The sequence below is a fragment of the Desmodus rotundus genome, chromosome 5 (assembly GCF_022682495.2).
Source record: "Desmodus rotundus isolate HL8 chromosome 5, HLdesRot8A.1, whole genome shotgun sequence".
In the NCBI taxonomy this organism is placed as follows: Eukaryota; Metazoa; Chordata; class Mammalia; order Chiroptera; family Phyllostomidae; genus Desmodus; species Desmodus rotundus.
Window position 1 is genome coordinate 99,606,900 of NC_071391.1, and position 21,658 is coordinate 99,628,557.

At 45.6% G+C, this 21,658-nt stretch overlaps 2 protein-coding genes and 1 pseudogene across 7 annotated transcripts in view; all 3 read left to right on the forward strand.

Moving 5' to 3' along the window:
• The first annotated feature begins 4,371 nt into the window (after nt 1-4,371).
• Nucleotides 4,372-5,119, forward strand: LOC112315212 (small ribosomal subunit protein eS6-like; annotated as a pseudogene).
• A 3,392-nt stretch (nt 5,120-8,511) lies between these two features.
• ITPRIPL1 (ITPRIP like 1) lies at nt 8,512-11,551 on the forward strand. Of its 2 annotated transcripts, none has more exons than XM_024571844.3 (2): nt 8,512-8,770; nt 9,840-11,551. In XM_024571844.3, exon 2 carries the CDS (start codon nt 9,854-9,856, stop codon nt 11,495-11,497), a length of 1,644 nt encoding a protein of 547 aa, XP_024427612.1. In that variant the 5' UTR covers nt 8,512-8,770; nt 9,840-9,853; the 3' UTR covers nt 11,498-11,551. The 2 variants fall into 2 exon arrangements, with proteins under 2 accessions (XP_024427612.1, XP_045060694.1); XM_045204759.2 differs by having other exon boundaries at nt 9,885-11,551.
• A 4,184-nt stretch (nt 11,552-15,735) lies between these two features.
• The window catches only part of NCAPH (non-SMC condensin I complex subunit H), a 48,844-nt gene continuing 42,921 nt past the window's right edge, over nt 15,736-21,658 (forward strand). For all 5 annotated transcript variants that reach the window (XR_006657014.3, XR_006657015.3, XR_006657016.3 and 2 more), the window contains exon 1: nt 15,736-17,254. Coding sequence is in view for 1 of the 5 variants with exons in the window: in XM_024571858.3 (XP_024427626.3) it covers nt 16,912-17,254 (343 nt within the window). In the remaining 4 variants the exon portion in view is untranslated. The remainder of the gene's footprint in view (nt 17,255-21,658) is intronic.

Here is a 21,658-nt window from a genome sequence, read left to right on the forward strand (position 1 = left end):
GCAAATCTAGGAAGCACAGAGAATCCCAATTATGATGGATGCAAAGAGGCCCACTCCAAGACACATCATAATTAAAAGGCCAAAGGTTAAAGATAAAGAGAGACCCTTAAAAGCATCAAGAGAAAAGAAGTTAGTTACCAGTTGGTTGCCAGATGAGAGGGGGAGGGAGAGAATGGGTGAAGAGGTCAGAGGATTAAGAAGTACAAATAGGTAGTTACAGAATAGCCATGGGGATGTAAAGTACAGTATAGGAAATGGAGTAGCCAGAGAACTTGTGCACATGACCCATGGACATGAACAATGGTGGGGGATTGCCTGAGGGAGTAGGGGGCGTTGGGTGGAGGGGGGCAAAGGAGGAAAAATCAGGACAACCATAATAGCAGAATCAATAAAATTTAAAAATAAATAAAAATAAAAGATAAAAAATTATATATCGTGAAATACACAAACCTTAAGTGTAAAATTCTCAGAGCTTTGACAAACTCATATAACTTTGTAAACTCAACCCCTACTATGGCAAAACATTATAGTTATCCCCACAAAGTTTCCCCAAGCCCTTCTTAATTTCTAAAGCCAGTGTTGATCACTGTTCTGATGTTTTTCTATTATAAATTAGCTTTGCCTGTTACAATATTTCAATTTAAAAAAAAAGAGAAAAATTATGTAACATGCACATTGTTTTACCATATGCCAGACACTTTTCTAGGTTCTTTTTTTTTTATATATATATATTTATTGATTATGCTATTACGGTTGTTCCATTTCACCCCCCCTCACTCCACTCCATTCTGCCCACCCCCTCCCTCCCACATTCCCCCCCTATAGTTCATGTCCATGGGTCATACTTATAAGTTCTTTGGCTTCTACATTTCCTACACTATTCTTACCCTCCCCCTGTCTGTTTTCCACCTATTGTTTATGCTACTTATTCTCTGTACCTTTCGCCCCCTCTCCCTCTCCCACTCCCGTGTTGATAACCCTCCATGTGATCTCCATTTCTGTGGTTCTGTTCCTGTTCTAGTTGTTTGCTTAGTTTGCTTTTGTTTTTGTTTTAGGTGTGGTTGTTATTAACTGTGAGTTTGCTGTCATTCTTCCTGTTCATATTTTTTATCTTCTTTTTCTTAGATAAGTCCCTTTAACATTTCATATAATAAGGGCTTGGTGATGATGAACTCCTTTAACTTGACCTTATCTGAGAAGCACTTTATCTGCCCTTCCATTCTAAATGATAGCTTTGCTGGATAGAGCAATCTTGGATGTAGGTCCTTGCCTTTCATGACTTGGAATACTTCTTGCCAGTTCCTTCTTGCCTGTAAGATCTCTTTGGAGAAATCAGCTGACAGTCTTATGGGAACTCCTTTGTAGGTAACTGAGTCCTTTGCTCTTGCTGCTTCTAAGATTCTCTCCTTCTGTTTCATCTTGGCTAATGTAATTATGATGTGCCTTGGTGTTCCTCCTTGGGTCCAGCTTCTTTGGGACTCTCTGAGCTTCCTGGACTTCCTGGAAGTCTATTTCCTTTGCCGGATTGGGGAAGTTCTCCTTCATTATTTGTTCAAATAAGTTTTCAAATTTTTGTTCTTCCTCTTCTCCTTCTGGCACCCCTATAATTCGGATGTTGGAACGTTTCAAGATGTCCCGGAGGTTCCTAAGCCTCTCCTCATTTTTCCGAATTCTTATTTCTCATTCTTTTCTGGTTGGATGTTTCTTTCTTCCTTCTGGTCCACACTGTTGATTTGAGTCCCAGTTTCCTTCCCATAACTATTGGTTCCCTGTACATTTTCCTTTGTCTCTCTTAGCATAGCCTTCATTTTTTCATCTAGTTTTCGACCAAATTCAACCAATTCTTTGAGCGTTCTAATTACCAGTGTTTTGAACTGTGCATCTGATAGGTTGGCTATCTGTTCGCTGCTTAGTTGAATTATTTCTGGAGCTTTGAAGTGTTCTGTCATTTGGGCCTTTTTTTTTTTTTTTTTTTGTCTTGGTGCTTCTGTTACTTAAAGGGGCAGAGCTTTAGGTGTTCCCTGGGGCGGGGTAACGCTGGTCGCTGCGCTGTGACGCTGCACGTGGGGGAGAGGCCGAGAGGGAGTAATGGTGCCCACTCCACTCTCTGCCATTTTCAGTCACTCCCTCCGCTACCCACAATCAAATTGGACCCCTCTGGTGCTGGTTCCTGAGTGGGTGGGCTTGTGCATGCTCTAAGCCCCTGTGGGTCTCTCCAACGACCTCTCCTGTGAGGCTGGGAGTTTCTCCTGCTGCTGCCCCAACCCCCACAGGTATTTTCACTGAGAGGTTTGAGTCTTTATTTCCCTGTGCTGGAGCCCTGGGTTACGCAGTCTACTTGGCTGCCCGCTGTTCCTCCAGGTTTATCTGTGCGTGAATGTGGGGCCTGTTGAGAGCTAGGAAAGAGGGCTAGGCAATTATAAGCATTGCTAAGCAGGAAACCTCTTGAAGGTCACTAGAATGGATAACGAAGAGAAACAAATCATCATCCGAAATAAGTTTATCAACAGGAGACAGACAGATAGTTCTTATCAACAGGAGACAGACAGATAGTTCCTCCTGACCCCAGAGCTATGCAGAGATAACCGCAACTCCCGCTTCTGTAGCTTGCTTGCTTCGCGTGCCTATAAAAGAGCTAGCCTGTAAGCGTTCGGCGCGACTCCCCTTGGCAGCCTTAACGGGCACCCTGGGAGTTCGCCCCTGCGCAGGTAAAAATAAAGTACCATCTAAGTGCACTCCATACGTCTCCATTTGATTTTCTGCTCGTATTCGGGATACAACAGGGCTGTGGGGTGCTACCCGCCACTCTGCCTGCCCCGCTCTCTGTCTGGCCCTCTTGGTTTATCTGTGCATGAATGTGGGGCCGCAGAGCCTGCTAGTGGTCAGACTGCCTGGCCCATTCGTCCCACACTCCGCCAGTCTTGGTCCCGCCATGGCAACTCAAGTCCTCTCCGCCCTGGCTGCCATCTCCACCCCTCCTACTGGTCTGGATGAATATTTATTTTTTATCTCCTTGGTGTCGTACTTCCTTGCTGTTCCATTTTCTGTCAGTTGTGGTTGTGCGAGGAGGCGCAGTGTGTCTACCTGTGCCGCCATCTTGGTTCTCCTTCTCTAGGTTCTTTAAAATAGTAACATACTCACTCTTCATGTCAACCTTTTGAGCATGACAGTATCTTTTCTCCATTTTGAACATAGAGAAACTGAGACATAAACTGGAGAAATAGCTTGCCCAAGGCCTCACAACTGAAGAGAGTGGGACCAAGCCACACAGCCCACTGTTAACTACTCTTTGGCCTCTGTGTGGACATCTTTCAGACCTCAGTGAATGGCATTACCTTGGGTAGTGGGGCTGTGGGTGATTTTTGTTTTCTTCCTTTTGTGTGCCTGTATTCATGTGATCAGTCACCTCCAGCAAAGAGCATGAAAGCATCCAGCGTCACCTGAGAACCATGTCTGTGTCTGTCACTTGAAGGATGTCAAGACAGGGGGATGAGAGGCAGGGAGTGACCATGCTTGAGTTTAAGCATAGACTTTCTCTAAAGTATAACATTTTTGCTCTGTATTTTGAAATTAATGGAATACTTAAAGGTGTTAAAAAGGTGAAATTCGTCTTTTTAAAATTTTTGTGTTGAAGTAATTTCAAACTTATATGTACCCTTTATCCATATTAACCAATTTAAACATTTTGCCACATGTTTTTACCACTCCTTTTCTCTCTAATGTTTTCTCTAAAATAATTTAAAGTTGCATATATCATTCCCCTTTATTCTCTAATACTTCAGTGTAAATTTTTAAGGAATAAGGACATTTTCTTAACTAACAGTAATCCTAATTCCACATTCCAATTTTGATAATTATCTCAATATCTTTTATAGCATTTTTTAAATTGTCTTATGTCTTCAGTCTTTTTTAAATCTGGAGCTATTCCTCCCCTACCTTTTAATTTATTTATTTATATTTGGTCTTCCTTGACACTGTTATTTTGAACGGTATACACCAGTTATTTTGTAGAATGTCTTTCGATTTGATTTTTTTCTCCAGGGTGCGGGTTATATAGGTTATGCATTTAGGGCAAGAATATTTTATGAGCAATGTCGTGTACTCAGTGCATCATACCAGGAAGCACATAATGATGATGTGAATTTTGGTCTCTTGGATAAGATAGTGACTCCCAGGTTTCTCTCCTGTGACGTGACTATTTTTCCTTTTATAATTAATAATTAATTTGTGGGCCTGGCCAGGTAGTTCAGTTGGTTAGAGTGTCATCCTTACATACCAAGGTTGTGGGTTCAATCTCTGTTTCAGGGCATGTACAATTATCAACCAATGGCTCTTTTTCATGGCACCTCAAAGGTGGTTGGCTGTTTCAGGATGAAGCTGAACATCTCTTTCCCAGCCACTGGCTTCCAGAAACTCATTGAAGTGGATGATGAATGCAAACATTGTACGTTTTATGAGAAGTGTATGGCCACAGAAGTTGCTGCTGATACTCTGGGTGAAGAACGGAAGCGTTATGTGGTTTGATTCATTGGTGGGAACAACAAACAAGGTTTCCGAATGGAGCAGGGTGTCTTGACCCATGGCATTCTCCACCTGCTGCTGATGAAGGAACATTCCTGTTGTAGACCAAAGAGGACTGGGGAAAGGAAGCGCAAATCTATTCAGGGTTGCACTGTGGATGCCAATCTCAGTGTTCTCAACTTAGTCATGGTAAAAAAAGGAGAAAGATATTCCTGGTCTCACTGATACTACTGTGTCTCGTCACCTAGGGCCCACAAGTGTTAGCAGAATTCGCAAAATTTTCAATCTCTGTAAAGAAGACAATGTCCACCAATATGTTTTGGGAAAGCCCCTAAACAAAGAAGGTAAGAAACCTACGATCAAAGCACCCAAGGTTCAGCATCTTGTTACTCCACGTGTCCTGCAACACAAACACTGGTGTATTGTTCCAAAGAAAAATCATAATACGAAAAATAAGAAAGAGGCCACAGAATATGCTAAACTTTTGTCTAAGAGAATGAAGGAGGCCAAAGAAAGACGCCAGGAGCAGATTGCCGACAGACAGAGGTTGTCCTGTCTGAGTGCTTCTGCCTCTAAGTCTGCATCAAGTCAAAAATGAGATTTTCTAAGAATAACAAATAAAAAGAAAAAACAATCAAGTGATGAATGCGTAAGTAGAAAAACAAATTAATGTTCCTCTCTCTCCCCCTCTCTCTAAATCAATAAATTTTTTAAATTATTTTATGGTAATAAATTTCTTTTAAATAATCAATTTGTGGGGAGATAGAATGCCTTTCTGATCATTTTGTTTGATAAATATGTTTATGCATTTCTGAATGTTTACTTTATTCGAAGGCTTAAATATTTAAGAAATATATAAATGGCTAAAAATCTGTGAAAAGCTCTAAAATCTTTGGCAGAAAATACTAGACACACAAGAAGTAAATAGAGAGAATACAGAAAGAAAAATCCGTAATGATGAAGAACAGAATATTAAAGAGAGAGAAGAATGTTAGTCAGCAAACTGAGAACAAAACAGGAGAAAAAATGGGGGAAATGTGTGTCTAGCACTGTGATCCTTGTCAAGTACTTTGATCCTGTCCTCATACCCTTCATGGTCCTGGTCCAAATATGCCTTCCATAGTTATAAAAAATGCATAGTTATAGAAAAGGGTAAATATTTGTGCATAAACAAGCAATTCATCATGACAGACCTTGGAGGGAATCTGCTTACATTTTTCAAGTACCTATTTAATCATAAGCATCTATTTTGTTGTCGTACCCACAGCACAAGTGCTACATATGAGAAGAAAGAGGCTATTCATTGTTTTTCTGGAGAAATATATGAGAAGTGAAGACGTTATTCAGATTTGGTGCATTCTGTGCACAGATAACTGCTTCTATCAATAATTCTCTATCCCCTTCTACAAAGTTCCCCTGGATGACTGAGAATAAGGCAGCAATTTTTCTACTTTCCTTTTATGTTCAGAAGCATCAGCAACACACAAGTCTGTCTACACAAGCAAGCTCCACAAATGTTTGTCACCAGAGATACATTTTTGAGATTTTGATAACAAGAAATTGGTTCAATGTAAATCTTTCAGATGTAAAAAATATAATTTTTTGAAGTTTATGCTTGAGAAAAATGGCTTGTCCTGTGGTTGCTTATTATATCATATTATTTTGCCAAGTTATCCTGATCTCCCACCACAAGCCCCAAACCTAAATATTTTATTTAAGATCTAAATATTTATTTATCTGATTTGTGGCTATAGCACATTTTCTGCACCCTCTTGGTCAGGATTCTGCATGGATCCTCAGCTTTCTTCCTTTAAGTTATCCCCAACTTCCAAACAGCCTATACAAACAAAGAGGGTACAGTCCCTATCCAACCGCAAACACTCTCTGATTGCACCTCTGGGTGCACATGTTAAGTAGTAAGGCATGGAGCCTTAGGTGTTCGCCAGGGCAGGGAACCCCACGTTGTTGCGTGGTGGCACTGTTATGTGGTGGGGGAAGGGTCAGAGAGGGAACAATGCCTCTTGCTCAGCTGGTGGCCAGCTTTCAGTAACTTCCTCTGCTACCCACAAGCAAATTGTGTTCTTCTGGTACTGATTCCTGGGTGTGCAGGGTCCTAGAAAGAGACCCATAGGGTACTTTCTAGGGCCCTGTGGGTCTCTCCAGGGAACTCTCCTGTGAGGCTGTGAGTTTCTCCTGCTGCCTCATCCCCCACAGGTTTTTTCAGTCAGAAGTTTTGAAGCTTTATTTCCCCATGCTGGAAACTTAGGTTGTGCAGTCTCTCACTCCCCAGTTGTTCCTCCCAGGTTATCTGCACACAGATGTGGGACTACCTGCTCTGCCAGCTCCACCCAGTCTGCCTGCTGCTGCCTTGCAGCGAGTCCTCTCCACCCCAGTTCCTCATCTCCGCCCCTCCTACCAGTCTGGATGAATGTTTCTTCTTTAACTCCTTGGTTGTCGGACTTGCATACAGTTTGATTTTCTGGAAGTTCTGATTATTTTTTGTTTTTAAATTTGTTGTTTTCCTTCTTTTGGTTGTGTGAGGAGGCAAAGTGTATCTACCTATGTCTCCATCTTGGCCAGAAGTCTTTTAAAAAAAAGATTAAATTAAAGAAAATTAAAAAATACAAAGAAAATCCATTCTGTTGTTATTTCTTAATCTTAATCCTAAGACTTGTTCCACCTCCACACTTCGTAAAGTTTTCCCTTATGTACCCACCTCATAAGCAGAGCTACCATAGGTTTAGAATTCTTATTTCCACATGGCTAGTGAGTGGCAATCAAGGCCTCCAGCCTGATCTTTGGGTGCTGTGTGATCGGTCCACATGAAAGCCACAAAAAGCTGGAGAGAATCTCCTGAGTCTGGGGGTGGCTTAAGAGTGAGGTACATGAAGGACACTGACAAAATGCCTCACCTGTACCATTGTGAGCAGGCCTGAAGTGGGAATGATGTTCCCCGTGTCAATTCCTACTTATGCCACCACCACCCTCACACCTAGATTCATGAATTCTATCAACATGAGGAACATCCAAACCTGTAAGAATTTTTGTGAGTTCATTTAAGCCAAACTGACAATGATTGCCAGGAAGCAAAACCTCGATGGATTGAGAAAACGCTTCAGAGAATGGCAGTTTTGCCACTTACTTTATACATTACAATCAAAGGAGAAGATGTAAGCAGGTTACGTAGAATCCATCGGTGGTATGTTAAGAGGAGGAGAGAAAGCAAACAGGGAAATCTCTGGGGTTGGATTAAAAGTAAAAAGAGTAGACGCAACTTCTTTTACATAGGCAGGCATAGGAGAGTAAACCATTAACAATTAACATAATAACAACGAGCAGATATGTGGTTTTGTGTTGCAGTGGGAGATTTTGGCCTGAGGGGTCTAGAAAAAGTGATTACTCAGACATTCCAAAAGAATGTTATTTCAGATGCAGAAAGACAACAGATAGTCTCAGTTAAGGTAAGGATTGACCTTTGTCAAGGAAGATACCAACCTAGGGTAGGTCATTAACTGCTTTTAGTTAGAAAATTTTAATTTCAGACCATCCTTTGTGGTTACTTTCAGTCTTTGCATTTGTAAGGCCGCCATGCATGCCTCCCCTGAGCTTGTCAGGTGTGGGATGTGGCCCCTTTTTAGTCCACACTCCAATGAACCCAGCTGAGTGAAGCTGACTCTAGCACTGCAGCGCCCCCTCTGGTGCCACCCCACAGGGGACTGAGATGTGACAAGAGCGCCCCTTAGCTGTGAGGCTGGGGCTGCAGCCCCAGCGCTCTGTGCACAAACCCTTAGGAGCTGGGGGTCCTCGACAGAGGGTTCGTGTGTGGAACGAGGATCAGCCGGCGAGGATGCGCTCCAATGCTCTATGAGATGCCCGTGTGTGGTAGAAGGGTCTGGGCGGGGTCTGCACACAGGGATTGGGGGCAACTGGGCGGGGCGGGATAGGGCCTGAAGGGGGCGGGACTGGGCCTAGCCGGCGCTGGGCGGGGCCTGAACGGCGGGAGTCGGGAGTCGCTGTGCAGGGCTGGCGCCCTCAGAACGGCAGGCAGCACCTTGGAGCCTCAGAGGCTAGTGGCGCATAAACCACCGGACACTCGGACAGACATGGTGTGCTCCCCGGGAGAGGGGAGCGCAGCCAGTCTCGCGGGCGGACCCGGCGAGGAATCAGGAGCCCCCACGCGGCGGGGAAGTACGCGGGGGCAGTCCGGCTGCGCTGTTTCTTTAAGACCGTGTTCCCGCTGACACCCACGGTGAGGAACATAGCCCCAGGTTCTGGGGAAAATCCCGGGGAGGATGGGTGGGTGAAAGTTCAGATCTCTGGACGTGGAAATTTGGGGAGGTTATGAATGGGGGGCACCCTGCTTTGAGCCAAAGCCCCCAGGTGCCTTGTAAATTTTAACGGGGCTCGGGTGAGCCTGAGCAAGGCCAAGTTCCGAAGGGAGGAGAGGCCCCCAGTCTGGCTTCAGCGCTCACTGGGCGTGGTCCTTCATGATCTCGGTGAGCCTAGGCAGCTTGTGAACTAGTGGGGTGAATGCAGGAAGCTTCAAGCCTCTGGGTGGGGAGGCAGAGACACCAGCTACTGTCACCTGTCAGGTGGCCATAGGCACTCTATTCTTCACAAGTTTCCTGGGTTGAGAGGTGCAGCTGTGCCTACCTATGGGCCCACATGAGGTATCAGTCAAACCCCTTAGGACCTCAGAGAGCACAGCAGCAAGCAGTGGAGAGGTGGCTGGACACTATGCCTACCTGGCACCCACTGGGGGTTGGCCCTCTGGGCACCAGGGAGAAGAGTAGTCTAATGACACTGGGTGAGCAGAATTGAGAATTGTGAAGTCACAGTGTAAGTGGGATGCTACAGGTGAGGCCTTGGGCTGACTGCCTGGCAAGAAGAAAGGTATTGCCCAGGCAGACCAGTGCTTCCTGCTCGTGGAAGGGAGCCTTTGGAATCAGCAGGGCATATCTGTGTCCATGGTGGACTCATGAGTTGGGTGAGGCCACCCTACCACAAGGATCCCCTTCCCTATCCTACACAGGAATGAAAGCAGTCTCATGTCTACAGCCTGGAAGCCTAAATACAACCCATGTCATGGGGAAGGAAAGCAATAGAGATAGAGTGGCATATCCAGCTGCCCCCCTTTCTCTCAAACCTCCTCCCCCGAAGAACACCCTGGCTCTGTCCAACCCCAGCACTGTGAGCTTTCTGTTCATTCTAGGTAGTTGGCTCCCAGGATTTAGGGTTCCAGGGCTCTGGGGAATATGCACTGGGGAGCAGATGAGTTCTGAAGATCACAACTGATTCCCACCCCCCTACTTCTCCAGATGCAGAGGCCTCCATGGCTGTGATAAGTCTTCTGTTCTTGGCAGTGATGTATATTGTGCACCACCCTTTGATGGTCAGTGACCGGATGGACTTGGACACACTAGCCAGAAGTCGGCAGCTGGAGAAGCGCATGAGCGAGGAGATGCGCCAGTTAGAGATAGAGTTTGAACAGAGAAAGCGAGCAGCTGAGCAGAAGCAGAAGGCAGAGGACTTCTGGAGAGGAGACACATCCAGTGACCAGTTAGTGCTGGGAAGGAAAGACATGGGGTGGCCATTCCGTGCTGAGGGCCAGGAGGGGCCGCTGAGCTGGATGCTGGGAAACCTGTGGAATGCCGGCCTCTTTTGCCTTTTTCTCATCTTTGAGCTTCTGCGACAGAACATGCAGCATGAGCCAGCCTTTGATTCTAGCAGTGATGAGGAGGAGGAGGAAGTCCGGGTGGTGCCCGTCATCTCCTACAACTGGCTTTCCAACTTCCCTTCGCAGGAGACCCTGGAATCCTTTTATAAACGCTATGTCCAGAATGTCATCCGTGACCTGCCATGCACCTGTGAGTTTGTGGAGAGCTTTGTGGACGACCTCATTGAGGCCTGCCGGGTGCTCAGCCGCCGGGAGGCTCACCCACAGCTGGAGGACTGCCTGGGCATTGGGGCTGCCTTTGAGAAATGGGGAACCTTCCATGAGACCCAGAAATTTGATATCCTGGTGCCCATTGTGCCCCCCCAGGGTGCCATGTTTGTGCTGGAGATGAGGGATCCATCCCTAGGCCACCGCTGTGGCAGTGTGCTGGTGGAGTCGGAATGCATATGCAAACGTGAGAAGCTTCTGGGGGATGTGCTGTGCTTGGTGCACCACCACAGGGACCACTCGGCCCTCTTGGGCAAGTGCAGCAGCTCCATCAAAGCAGCCCTCTGCACCGGCTCCCACTTGGATGTGTGCAAAACTGTGCAGTGGTTCCGTAACATGGTGGGCAATGCCTGGGCCCTTGTGGCCCACAAGTATGACTTTCAGCTCAGCCTCCCACCATCTGCCACCTCCTGCAAACTCAGGCTGGACTACCGCTCAGGCCGCTTTCTCTCAATTCGTTTGGTCCTGGGGGTGCAACGGGAAGACACCTTGGTCTACCTGGTGAGTCAGGCCCCTGACCAGGAACAGCTCACCAGTGTGGACTGGCCTGAGTCCTTTGCAGCCTGTGAGCACTTGTTCCTGAAGCTAGTAGGGCGTTTTGCTCCCGAGAACACCTGTCACCTTAAGTGCCTCCAGATCATTTTAAGTCTCCGGGACCTTCAGAGCTTACCCCAGGGAGCATCCCGTCCCATCCTTACCTCTTACCACTTCAAAACAGCCCTCATGCACCTGTTGCTGTGGCTGCCCCTCACAGACTGGCAGCACAGCATGCTCTCCCAGCGGCTCCAGGACATCCTCTGGTTCTTGGGCCGTGGCCTCCAGCAAAGGTCCCTCCATCATTTCCTCATTGGTAACAACTTCCTGCCCCTGACCATCCCGATCCCTAAGAAATTTCGGAATGCCGAGCCTGTCAATCTCTTCCAACACCTGGTGCTAAACCCCATGGCACATTCACAGGCACTGGAAGAGTTCCACAACCTTCTGACCCGCGTGAAAGCTCTGCCCGGTGCCCCTTTGGCCGGGGCACATTAATGTAAAGTAAAGGCCATTAAAAATGTGGAGAAGGTGTTGCTGAGTCCTCTGGCTGCAAGAGTCTATTTTTCAGTTACATCGGTGGTATATATGACCTTCATCTTCTGAGGGAGCCATAATAAATTAAGACACTTAAAGCATGAAGTGGTCACAAAGATGGGGTTCCGGTGGGCCTTCTGAGGTTTTCTTCTCCTGACTTAACTTTCATCATGACCCACAGAGAGCCCAGGGAAATGGATGTTATGGGCAGATCTTGCTGCTAAAGAGTTAGATCCAGAGGTGGCCTGTGAAGTTTATGTTGTGTATCAACACGGGAAGTGAAAGAGAACCAGAGAATACCTCCATTCCAGCTCATTCCTTCTCACATTTTAGGAGCTAATTTTTCAGACCATCGCTATTTGCATATACAACCAAGATGTTTATTTTCTGTTTTCTTAATTTAGCCCAATTCTTTATAAATGTTTTATTTATTTTTGTGGGGGGGGGAGGGAGGGGTAAAGAGAGGGAAAGAAACATTGACTGATTGCCTCTTGCACATGCCCCACCTGGGGACCAGGCCTGCAACCCAGTCATGTGCCCTGCCCGGGAATCAAACCAGTGACCTTTCACTTTGTGGGAGGAAGCTCAACCAACTGAGCCATGCTGGTCAGGGTTAGCTCAAGTTTTATACGATAATATAGCTGTTTTTATGCATCTGACAAAATTCCAGTAGTACCCAAATAATTTATTAGCATTGATTTGCAAATACTAAGTCAGTAGTGACCTGTCCCATAATTGGGATGATGCATTTACTAAAATTAAATAGCCAATACCTGCTGACCTCAGTGCCTGGAAGCAATACTATAAAACCCTTGAAGATGATGCTCTTTTGGAGGCTCTGAGATAAGTAATTGTTGTTTCTGACGGGAGCCACTTGTTTGTAAAATGGAAAGAAGTTTTAGCTATGGTGTCTGGCTGTGCTTTTTCTCAATCTGGTAATGCCTCTGTATTCTCTTTTCAAAGATCACAAAGGAATTATTTGAACTCTATACGCAGCATTGCAAAGCAAGCTCAAAACAGTTGACCACTGGCAAGGTTGGGCTGGAAGGGACTGTGAAGCAGTCCAACTTTGAACAGTCACGATTCTGGAGGTGTGATTGATGTATTTTTCTGTTGTGTAAAACCTTGGACATCCTGAGGAGGAGTGTTAAGAAATGTGACAATAGTTGTGGGTGTGGTTGTTTTGGAAATCCAATGCTGTTCCTACTTTGTGAGCCAGGAAGATCTGGGGAGAAGAACCTTAGCCCCACATTTAACTTGACCTTAGAGGGGCTAAGATGCTGGCCTTATGGGCTTTGGTTGTAGAATCCACACCCTCCACCCAGCAAAATTAAATTACGAGTGTTCCAGAAGCTGATGCCAGTATATATTTGGGGCTCCTACTGCTCAGCAGCTGCTGTGCTCCCATGTTATCTGCTGGTATCTGCCAGGTACTACTCTCAAGTTAAGATGCAGGGATGGTTTGTTCCATGCTGGTGGGATTTTGATGTTTTATAAACATCCATATGCTTTTTGTTTAGAAAATAATTTGCTAGTGTTTCTTTGTAAATCAATAAAGGAGGCTATTTTCTGTATCAGTTGGAATCTGTGCAATGACACACACAGAGGTCAGCATTGTCACATGCCCATTCCCAAGAAGTTCACATTACCCTGATGGCTTCATCCAGCACATCCTGGTGTTTCTTAATGTACCTTAAACCAGTCTGTCCTGTGGTTTCCCGTGGCCTGGCCAGTAGCCAGAAAAGAATAATTCAGAATGCTAAGGAAATGAAAGTCATTCATTTTCATGATGCCCAAACCAAAATATCAGCCAAGCTGAAAGATCTCAGGGGCTACAAACAACATCCATAAGCTCTAGAGGGCATAAGACTGTCAGGCAGTGAGACGGTGGTATGGCGTTCTAGCACTGAGGGGTTTCTAGTCTAGTAAGAGGCAAGAAAGAAAACAAAGTTATGAGCAGGCAGAAGACTACAAAGGGAACAGCCAGCACAGCTTAGTTGGGGCAGCAGGTGTAATAAAGAGTACAGAAAAACAAACAGTAGGAAGAATGGAGCTGCAGTGCTCTGGGAATACTCTTACAATGAAAGGGGAAAACTCCAGATATTTAGGAAGCCAAGCTTTCTTCTGAAACAATACCTGGCTGGCACCCAGGATAGAACAGCAGTTATAGTAATGACAATAGAGTGTTCATTGAGCATTGCTAATGGTCCAGGCCCTGTTCTAAATACTTCACATCTGCTAATTCACTTAATCCTCGCAACAGAACCCCATGAAGGTGGTGCTTTATCTTCTCCATTTCACCTATGAGGAAACTGAGACACAGAAAGAGTACACAGCTTCCCCAGGGGTCACACAGCTGGTAAATGGTAGAGCCTGGAGGAAAGCACTTGTTCCAGCAATCTTCCAGCACGGTCTTGGGCACTGAATATGCTGTAGGGCTTAAAGTTCTTTGAAAAGCAAAAAGCACTGTATTAATTTTAAGATAAAGGGTAGTGTGTCTGGAAATCCCAGAAGGCAGAAATTGTTGGTTCTTAGCAGTCTTTAGGAGGTCAGGAATTTCCTATCATATACAAAATTAAAGGCATTTTCTCAGAGGTCAAAATGAATGTAAAGCCAGTGAAAACATGTTTATATCTTGAACTATATTATGATATAAGCCAGCTGCAGGCTGGGAGATCAGGGCAAATTTGAAGCCGAAAGATTGCTTGTTCAGCTATCTAATTGATAACACTATTCTTCCTCATCTAAATTAAGGCTGTTTGTGTTCATTTTGGGGAAGTGGAATCTTAGGAGTACAATGAGGAGGGGGAATGGCTTCAGCATTGCCTTTCTGCTGAGAAGGAGTGGGGAAGGGGTCCCACCACTGTACTTTTGTACAGACAGGGTATTTGAGTTTTACACACCATTGACGTGACTGATAAGTTGTTCAATCTTTTGGCAGCCTTTGTACCCAAATCCCCCAAAACTAAGACGGGCATTTGGAGCAGGAGGTGACTGATCTGCCTGTACTCACAGACAGCAGGGGATGGGGCTGGCCCCCTACCTACTACAGTACATGGAGGCCCAAGCAGTCAGCTCAGGAGGCTTTGTTACAACCACAGAACAGCCTCATGCCTCACCTAACAGGTTACCTAGTAGCCTGCCTTTGTCAGGAGTTCCAAGCCAGTTCTTCAAAGGCTCCTGATTCTGTGCCACTGACCACCCTCCCAAGGCCCACTGCTGTTAGTTGGTGCAGACATGGAATCCAAAGGCTCACTCTCCTCCACCCTAGCACACACTGAGCCTATGCTCATGGGAGTTTAATCTATTACAAGTTCCTCATAAAGCCCAGTGAAAGGGGATATTCTCGTCATTGTTTTATAAATGGGGAGGAAATTGAAGCCCAGAGAGGTTAAGATGCCCAACCCAGGATTTAAACTTGAATATGTATTAGATGATACATATTCAGGGCTAACACCAGGCCCTGGGAAAACAATGGTGAGCAAGGACATGGCTTCATCCTCATGGAGTTGACAGTCTGTGGAAGTGATAGGCACAAAACAGTCACCCCAGCAGCTGTAAAATTGCCCAGGTGACAAGTTCTACTAAAGCCTCCAGTTGAGAAGGCCTCTCTGAGGAAGTGACGTGAGCTAACTGGGTGAAGACGGGGATGAAGAGGGTTCTATGTGGAAGACATGGCACCCACAGAGGCCCTGTGTGGGGAGTAGACATGGTGAGGGCAAGTCTGAAAGAAGGCCCAAGTGACCACAGGGCAGGGAGCAAAGGGAGGCAAGGTGCAAGATGAGGTTGGAGAGGCTGCAGGGACCGGACCCTGCAGGACCTTGATCACTTTGGAAGTTCTCAGAACAGCAGAACTTTTAAATGTGTAGGGGCTAAAAAAATTAATATTTTTCTTGCCACCTTCTAAGTTCTAGCTGGGCTAATAAATGAATAGAGACAGATTAACAGGAGAAAATCAAATGTTTAATACATACTCATGAGGAATTCACCCAAGTATGAAAATTTCAAAGACAGTGAGGCAGTATATGACATTTTTAGACAAAGGAGGAGGAGAAAGCAGGGGGACAGGGAATATACTTCTGAAATGAGAATGGGAAATTCACAGGTAGCTGAGGAAGAGCGGAACATAAATGGCAGGAAAATTCTTGCCAGGCAATTCAGAAACAACGGGACATAGAATAACTAGCTAACAGGCTTGGGAGCTTCATGACTAAATGCTAGGGTGAAGATTCTTAAGGTGATTAAGCCAAGGCTCCTTTCCTAAAGCAAGTTTTTCTGTCTGAATCTCTTGGGCAATAAAACAGTGAGGGTCAAAGGTTCTTTCTTGAGTCTTGTTTGTTAATAAACAGCTTAAAATCAATATCCCAAAAAGGCAGTTTAAGGGGGGGCAAAAGTTCAGTTCCTTTCAGACGGTTTTAGACGTTGCAGAGGAAGTGACAGGTCAGATTTGTACTTAGCAACCATCACTCTTGGCCCAAAGAGAATGGAGTCAGAGCCACTGGAGGGCTGCTGCAGACCAGCAAGGTGGTGCGGGCACAAATGAGAGACACACGATCAAAGAGATTTTCAGGAAGAGGAGAGAACTCAACACTGGATTGTGCGTGGAGAGTGAGAGAGGCAAGTGTCCAGGATGGCTCCTGGGTGTTTGGTTTCATTGGCTGAGATGAATACTGTAAAAGTGTTTTCTTTCCTCCAGCCCACTCTGCCTTATGCTAAAAATTTGAAGGTGGTCACTGGGAGAACAAGTTCATGCAAAAATCAAATAGACTTAAAAACTGGTTTTCAACAAAGGGTAGTAAGTACTTTTTTTGGTTGCCAAATTGACAGAGGGACACTGATGGCATTTTGCAGGCAAATGCCACAGAGTACTGGAGTCCCACACCTCAGCAATTGCTTCATCCTAAATGTCAATAGCACCCTTGAGAAGAAACACTGTATAAAATGCCAGTGTGTTATAAGAAATTATAGGCTGTTCTAGGAATATAATACTTGGAGGAATTGTCCTGGCCTTTCCTCCCATAACACAATTCTTGGGATCAGACCTAGAGATTAGATGAACCCGAACCAAGGGACTGGCGGCACATTGCACCTACCTCATTTCCGACCTTGACCTTTCTGTTTTTTTACGGGGGTTGAGGGGAGAGATACAGGAAGCTTTTAGCAAGAATTTGAATCAAAACGATGACCTTCATTTTTTAAATGTACATAAAACGTTATGCATCCCCCCTTCCTGCCTGGAACGCTCATTGCGGAAGCGGCTCCCTCTCACGTCGGTCCCACACCAGGCCGTCACCTCCTTGGCGTGGTGCTGCCCTCACAGCTCGAGGAAATTAACCTGGTTTCCTGGTAATCGGCCTTCGCCATCAGTAAATTCCATGAAAGCAGAGCCCTCGCTGGCCCTGCTCCACGCTGGGCCCCCAGCGCCCAGTTCCACGTCCAGCACTCAAAAGGAGGGAGTTTCGCACTATTCCGGGACGAAGGTGGTCCACGGACTCCCTCCAGTCAGCCCACAGGACACGAGCCAAGAGACCTCAACACACCCCCACCGCACCTTCCGACGATTGTCGTCAGGGCGGGGGACCGTGCGGTCTGCGCAGGCGCCTGCGGCCCCGCCCACAAGTGACGTTAGCACGGCCATAATGGCCCTCAGACTTATCCGCGCGCGATTTAAAACCAGCTGCGGAGAGGTGGCGGGAAAGATGGAGCCTCCGTGCCGAGGTGAGGCTAGGCGTGCGGAGGCGTAGCTGGAAGGTCCCGGCACTAGTCGAGGGTCCCGCGGACGGAGCTGGAGGGCTGGCAGCGGGACTACGGTGTTCTCGGCCTTATTGACTGTTCTCTCGCTGGAGGGGGCCAGGCACGCGGGCGGAGGGAGGGCCGGAGAGTGGTCTCGGTTGGCGTCTTCTCTGTTTGCGGACGGTGGGTGGGACCCCTTTTCCCCTGGCTTGCCCCACCGCGCCTTGTGTCCTTTCATTTAAAAAAAGTGGTTTTTTGTTTGCCCTGGCTGGTGTGGCTCGGGATTGAGGGCCAGCCTGGGAACCGAAGGGTCGCTGGTTCCATTCCCAGTCAGGGCCCATGCCTGGGTTGCCGGCCAGGTCCCCAGCTGGTGTGTGAGAGGCAGCCAATCGAAGTTTTTCTCCCTCGCTTTCTCCCTCCCTTCCTCTCTCTCTAAAAATAAGTAAATAAAATCTGTAAAAATATGGTTTTCTTGCCATGACGGAGTAGCTTAGTTGGTTAGAGCGTCATTTCCATACTGCAGGGTGCAGGTTCCATCCCCCGTTGGGGCACATGCAAGAAGCAACCAATGAATGGATAAATAAGTGGAACAAGTACAAGTGGAAATCAATGTTTCTTTCTCGCTCCCACCCCCTCTCTCCAAGATTAGTTTTATTTTTAAAAGTGGTTTTCTTGGAAGGCATGTTAGCCCATGGCCATGGATGCGTTGTGGTTATCACTGTATGCTTAACACGCATGCATTAACTTTTACATTCATTCTACAAGTGTTGACTGCTCCCTTCCAGCCAGGTCCTCTGTCAGATCCAGAGATACAATACGGAACAAAAAATGTAAGATTCTAGCCTATTGGAGCTTCTATTCTCTTTGGGGAGACTGACTATAAACAAAATAATTTACAGGTGAGACTGAGACCAAGTGCTGTGATTGAGAATAGCAGAGTGGAGGGAGGAATGTCCCCCTTTAGATTAGGGATTCAGGGAAGCTCTTAGCTGAGACTGAGGAAGGTGTGTTAGAGGAGCAAGTGCCAAAAAAAGGCCCGGGGGTGGGGGGGTGGAGTAAAGAGCCTGGCTTGGGCTAGGACAGAACATTGTGACTAAACATTGAGCTGGGTGGCTCAGGTAAGCAGGGCCTCTGTAGGTCTTGCTAAGACATTTGGGTATTTAGAGTTACATTTTGGACTCGATAAATAAGTCAGCCGAGAGACAGGTGAAGGGGTCCAATAAACACTTGGATAAGAGATTGCCCCTCAGGGAGGTGGTCCATGGACGGGGAAATAAGTTTGGACATCATCATCATAGATGGTAAAACGAGGGGAATAGATGAGAACTCTAGGAAGAGCCTGTAGAGAAAACGCTCAGGAACATTTAGAAGCTATGATTAGATAGAAGGAAGAGCTGGAAAAACTGAGAAGAGAGTGGTATAGAAGCCAAGAGTATTTCAAGAAGCGGTGGTTGTCTACTGCTTCAAATGCTGCTGAATCTCAAGAGAGAGAAGGCCTGAAAAGTGCTGGATTTGGCAATATGAAATTTGTGGATGATCAGTAATAACAGCTTTCGTAAGGTCATGGGGATAGAAACCAGACCGCAGGGAGCTGAAAAGTGAATGCAGAAAGTATTTTTGAGCTCTGTAATCATAAGTTGAATGAACAGTTGCGTGACTTCAAAGGCAATACAAGAAATCAGAAAGAATATTCCAAGAATTAAAGCCTTCCTCTAACTCCATTTTGAGACAAGTTCCCTCTTCAGTGCTTCCTCTTTTCTGTTCTTTTATTACAAGGTCCAGTTCCTTCCTTACCTTCCAGTGCCCACATCTAAATAGTCACAGTCCTCTTGGTTCAGTTTCCAAAGATGTCTCTTGCCTCCTTCCTATCTATTTTTGCTTTTTGTTTGTTTTGACCTCAGTCGAGGGTTATGTTAATCACCCTTCAGCTTGTGGGAAGCTCTCAGGGGAACATGTGAAGTTCTTGTAGGGTTTTTTACTTTTACTTTTTTATCCCTAATTACCACTCCTTTTTTGTTCCCCTCACATGGGCAAACAATTCAGTGTTTATTTTACATCACTATTTTTAATGTGTTCCTATAAAATATGTGTTATATTGTGCCTCTGTATTTTTTAATATCATGAATTCTGAACCATCTGAGACACACATTCTTATTCTCATTTGGAAGATAAGATGCAAATGCTCAGGCCATATACTTCGTTAAAATTTCACCAGCTACTAAGTGGTGGGGGCTGGGATTTGAAGACAAGCCTTCCAATTCTTAAATCTGGAAATGTTCCCCAAGGTCTCTCAGTTTCCTCATCTGTCTCTTCCGGTGATCTTGTTTCTCCCAACCATAATAGGCCACAGCACTCACTACCATAGTCACACCCTAATTCTTGTCATTATCAGTAGTTGCACCACTCTGTCATCTTAATTTTAAGAGCCCCATATCTCAATACCACTCCTGTCTTTCCAACTCACTCCCCATTATTCCCTGACTTCAACAGTCTTTTGGCCCAGCAGACCCAATACTCTTTTCACTATCCTTCACCTCTCTCATGACCTTGCTCCCCTCACTTAAGTTACATTCCATGGTCAGTCGATGTAATCACTCCCTTTCATACGCCCACAACTCCTTGCCCTCTTCTTGCTTCCTTATGCTTGCTTGACTTTTTGTACTCAGCCCAGTGCTCCTAATGGTCAAGGGGATCCTAAGGCTGTTCAGCAGTCATGCTGTATTCCCTGATTCACCAAGTTCCCTCCTATGACTATTTCATACCTTCCTTTTTCTCCTGAAATCTCCTCAGCTCTCACACTTAGTTGTAGAGGTTTTGGTTTTTGACTCACTTCCTATTTTTGTAAGAAAAGAATAGCAATAAAGAGAACATCCAAAGTCCACCATTGTACCTGCTCCCCTACTTGCAGCTGTGTGTGTGCTCTCTGCCCTCCTGTAGCTGTGGAAGGGGCCCCGTGTGCCCTCAGCAAAGGAACCCCCTGACCTGCTTGAGTACATTGTTCAGCAACTTTTACCCTTTAAAAGCTTCTGCATGATCCCTATGAATAATGGCCCCCCCAAAATATCTGGAACCTCTGAATGTGTTATCTTACATGTAAAAGAACTTTGTAGTTGTGATTAAGGATCTTTTTAAAAATTATTTTATTTATTTATTTTTAGAGAGTGGGGAAAGAGAGGGAGAGAAACATCTATTGATTGCCTCTCACACACCCCTGCAACCCAGGCATGTGCCCAGACCAGGAATCAAACCGGCAACCTTTCACTTTGTAGAACAACACCTAACCAACTGAACCACACTGGTCAGGGCCCACATCCTGGATTTGTCTGAATATTTCCTTCTGATACCACTTAACTTGTTCCTCTACCCCTATATTTCTTACAAAATGGAAGTTAGATCTAAAATCTTAGTTAAATTTAGGGCACCCATCTTTGGCAAAAATATTTTATGGGTGATGTTGCAAGTTCCATGTTTTGTCCCATCAGGATGAGTCAGTTTCAAGTCTCATTTTTAAAGAGACTACACTGATTGCCTGGTCAACATGATGACTGCTAGATCTTTTGTTGTAAAAACCATTTTTCCCTTTGCAGTTAGCAAGTAATCTGTGGGTGATTCTTTTGGCATGTTATATTTATCTTACACATTTGTGTTATTTTCTGTGTCCTGCTGGGTTTAGAACCTAACCTATCCGACTTAATAGCCCATACCTCACCCTTATCTCGGTATCTGTCCCTCTTTTGCCTGAGACTATGGTTATATGTGTCTGTTGTTCTGCTTGTGAGCTTATCAGAGGCAGCAACTTCCTCTTAACCCACCTTTATTTCCCAATAGTGCTACAGGTTCACATAGTGGATATTTGTCCCAGATGGGCAAGGAAGCATCAGAAAGCCATCACTGCTCCCCTGACAACCCGCCCCGTCAAGAAACCCCAACTATAGAGGTCCTAGCCATAGACTCTTAGAGTTGGCAATGATCTTGGTGGGAAATGTACAGTGAACTTCCACTCTGTGACGGGCCCTGAGCCCACTTTAGATCTAGGAAACATTCTTTTAAAGGTTCTTGAGCAACTGTATTGTTCCATCACTGTGAGCCACAATGAATCACTCTTCTTCTTCTTTTTTTTTTTTGATATGTTTATTGATTATGCTGTTACAGTTGTTCCATTTCACCCCCCCTCACTCCACTCCATTCTGCCCACCCCCTCCCTCCCACATTCCCCCCCTATAGTTCATGTCCATGGGTCATACTTATAAGTTCTTTGGCTTCTACATTTCCTACACTATTCTTACCCTCCCCCTGTCTGTTTTCCACCTATTGTTTATGCTATTTGTTCTCTGTACCTTTCCCCCTTCTCTCCCCCCCCTGTTGATAACCCTCCATGTGATCTCCATT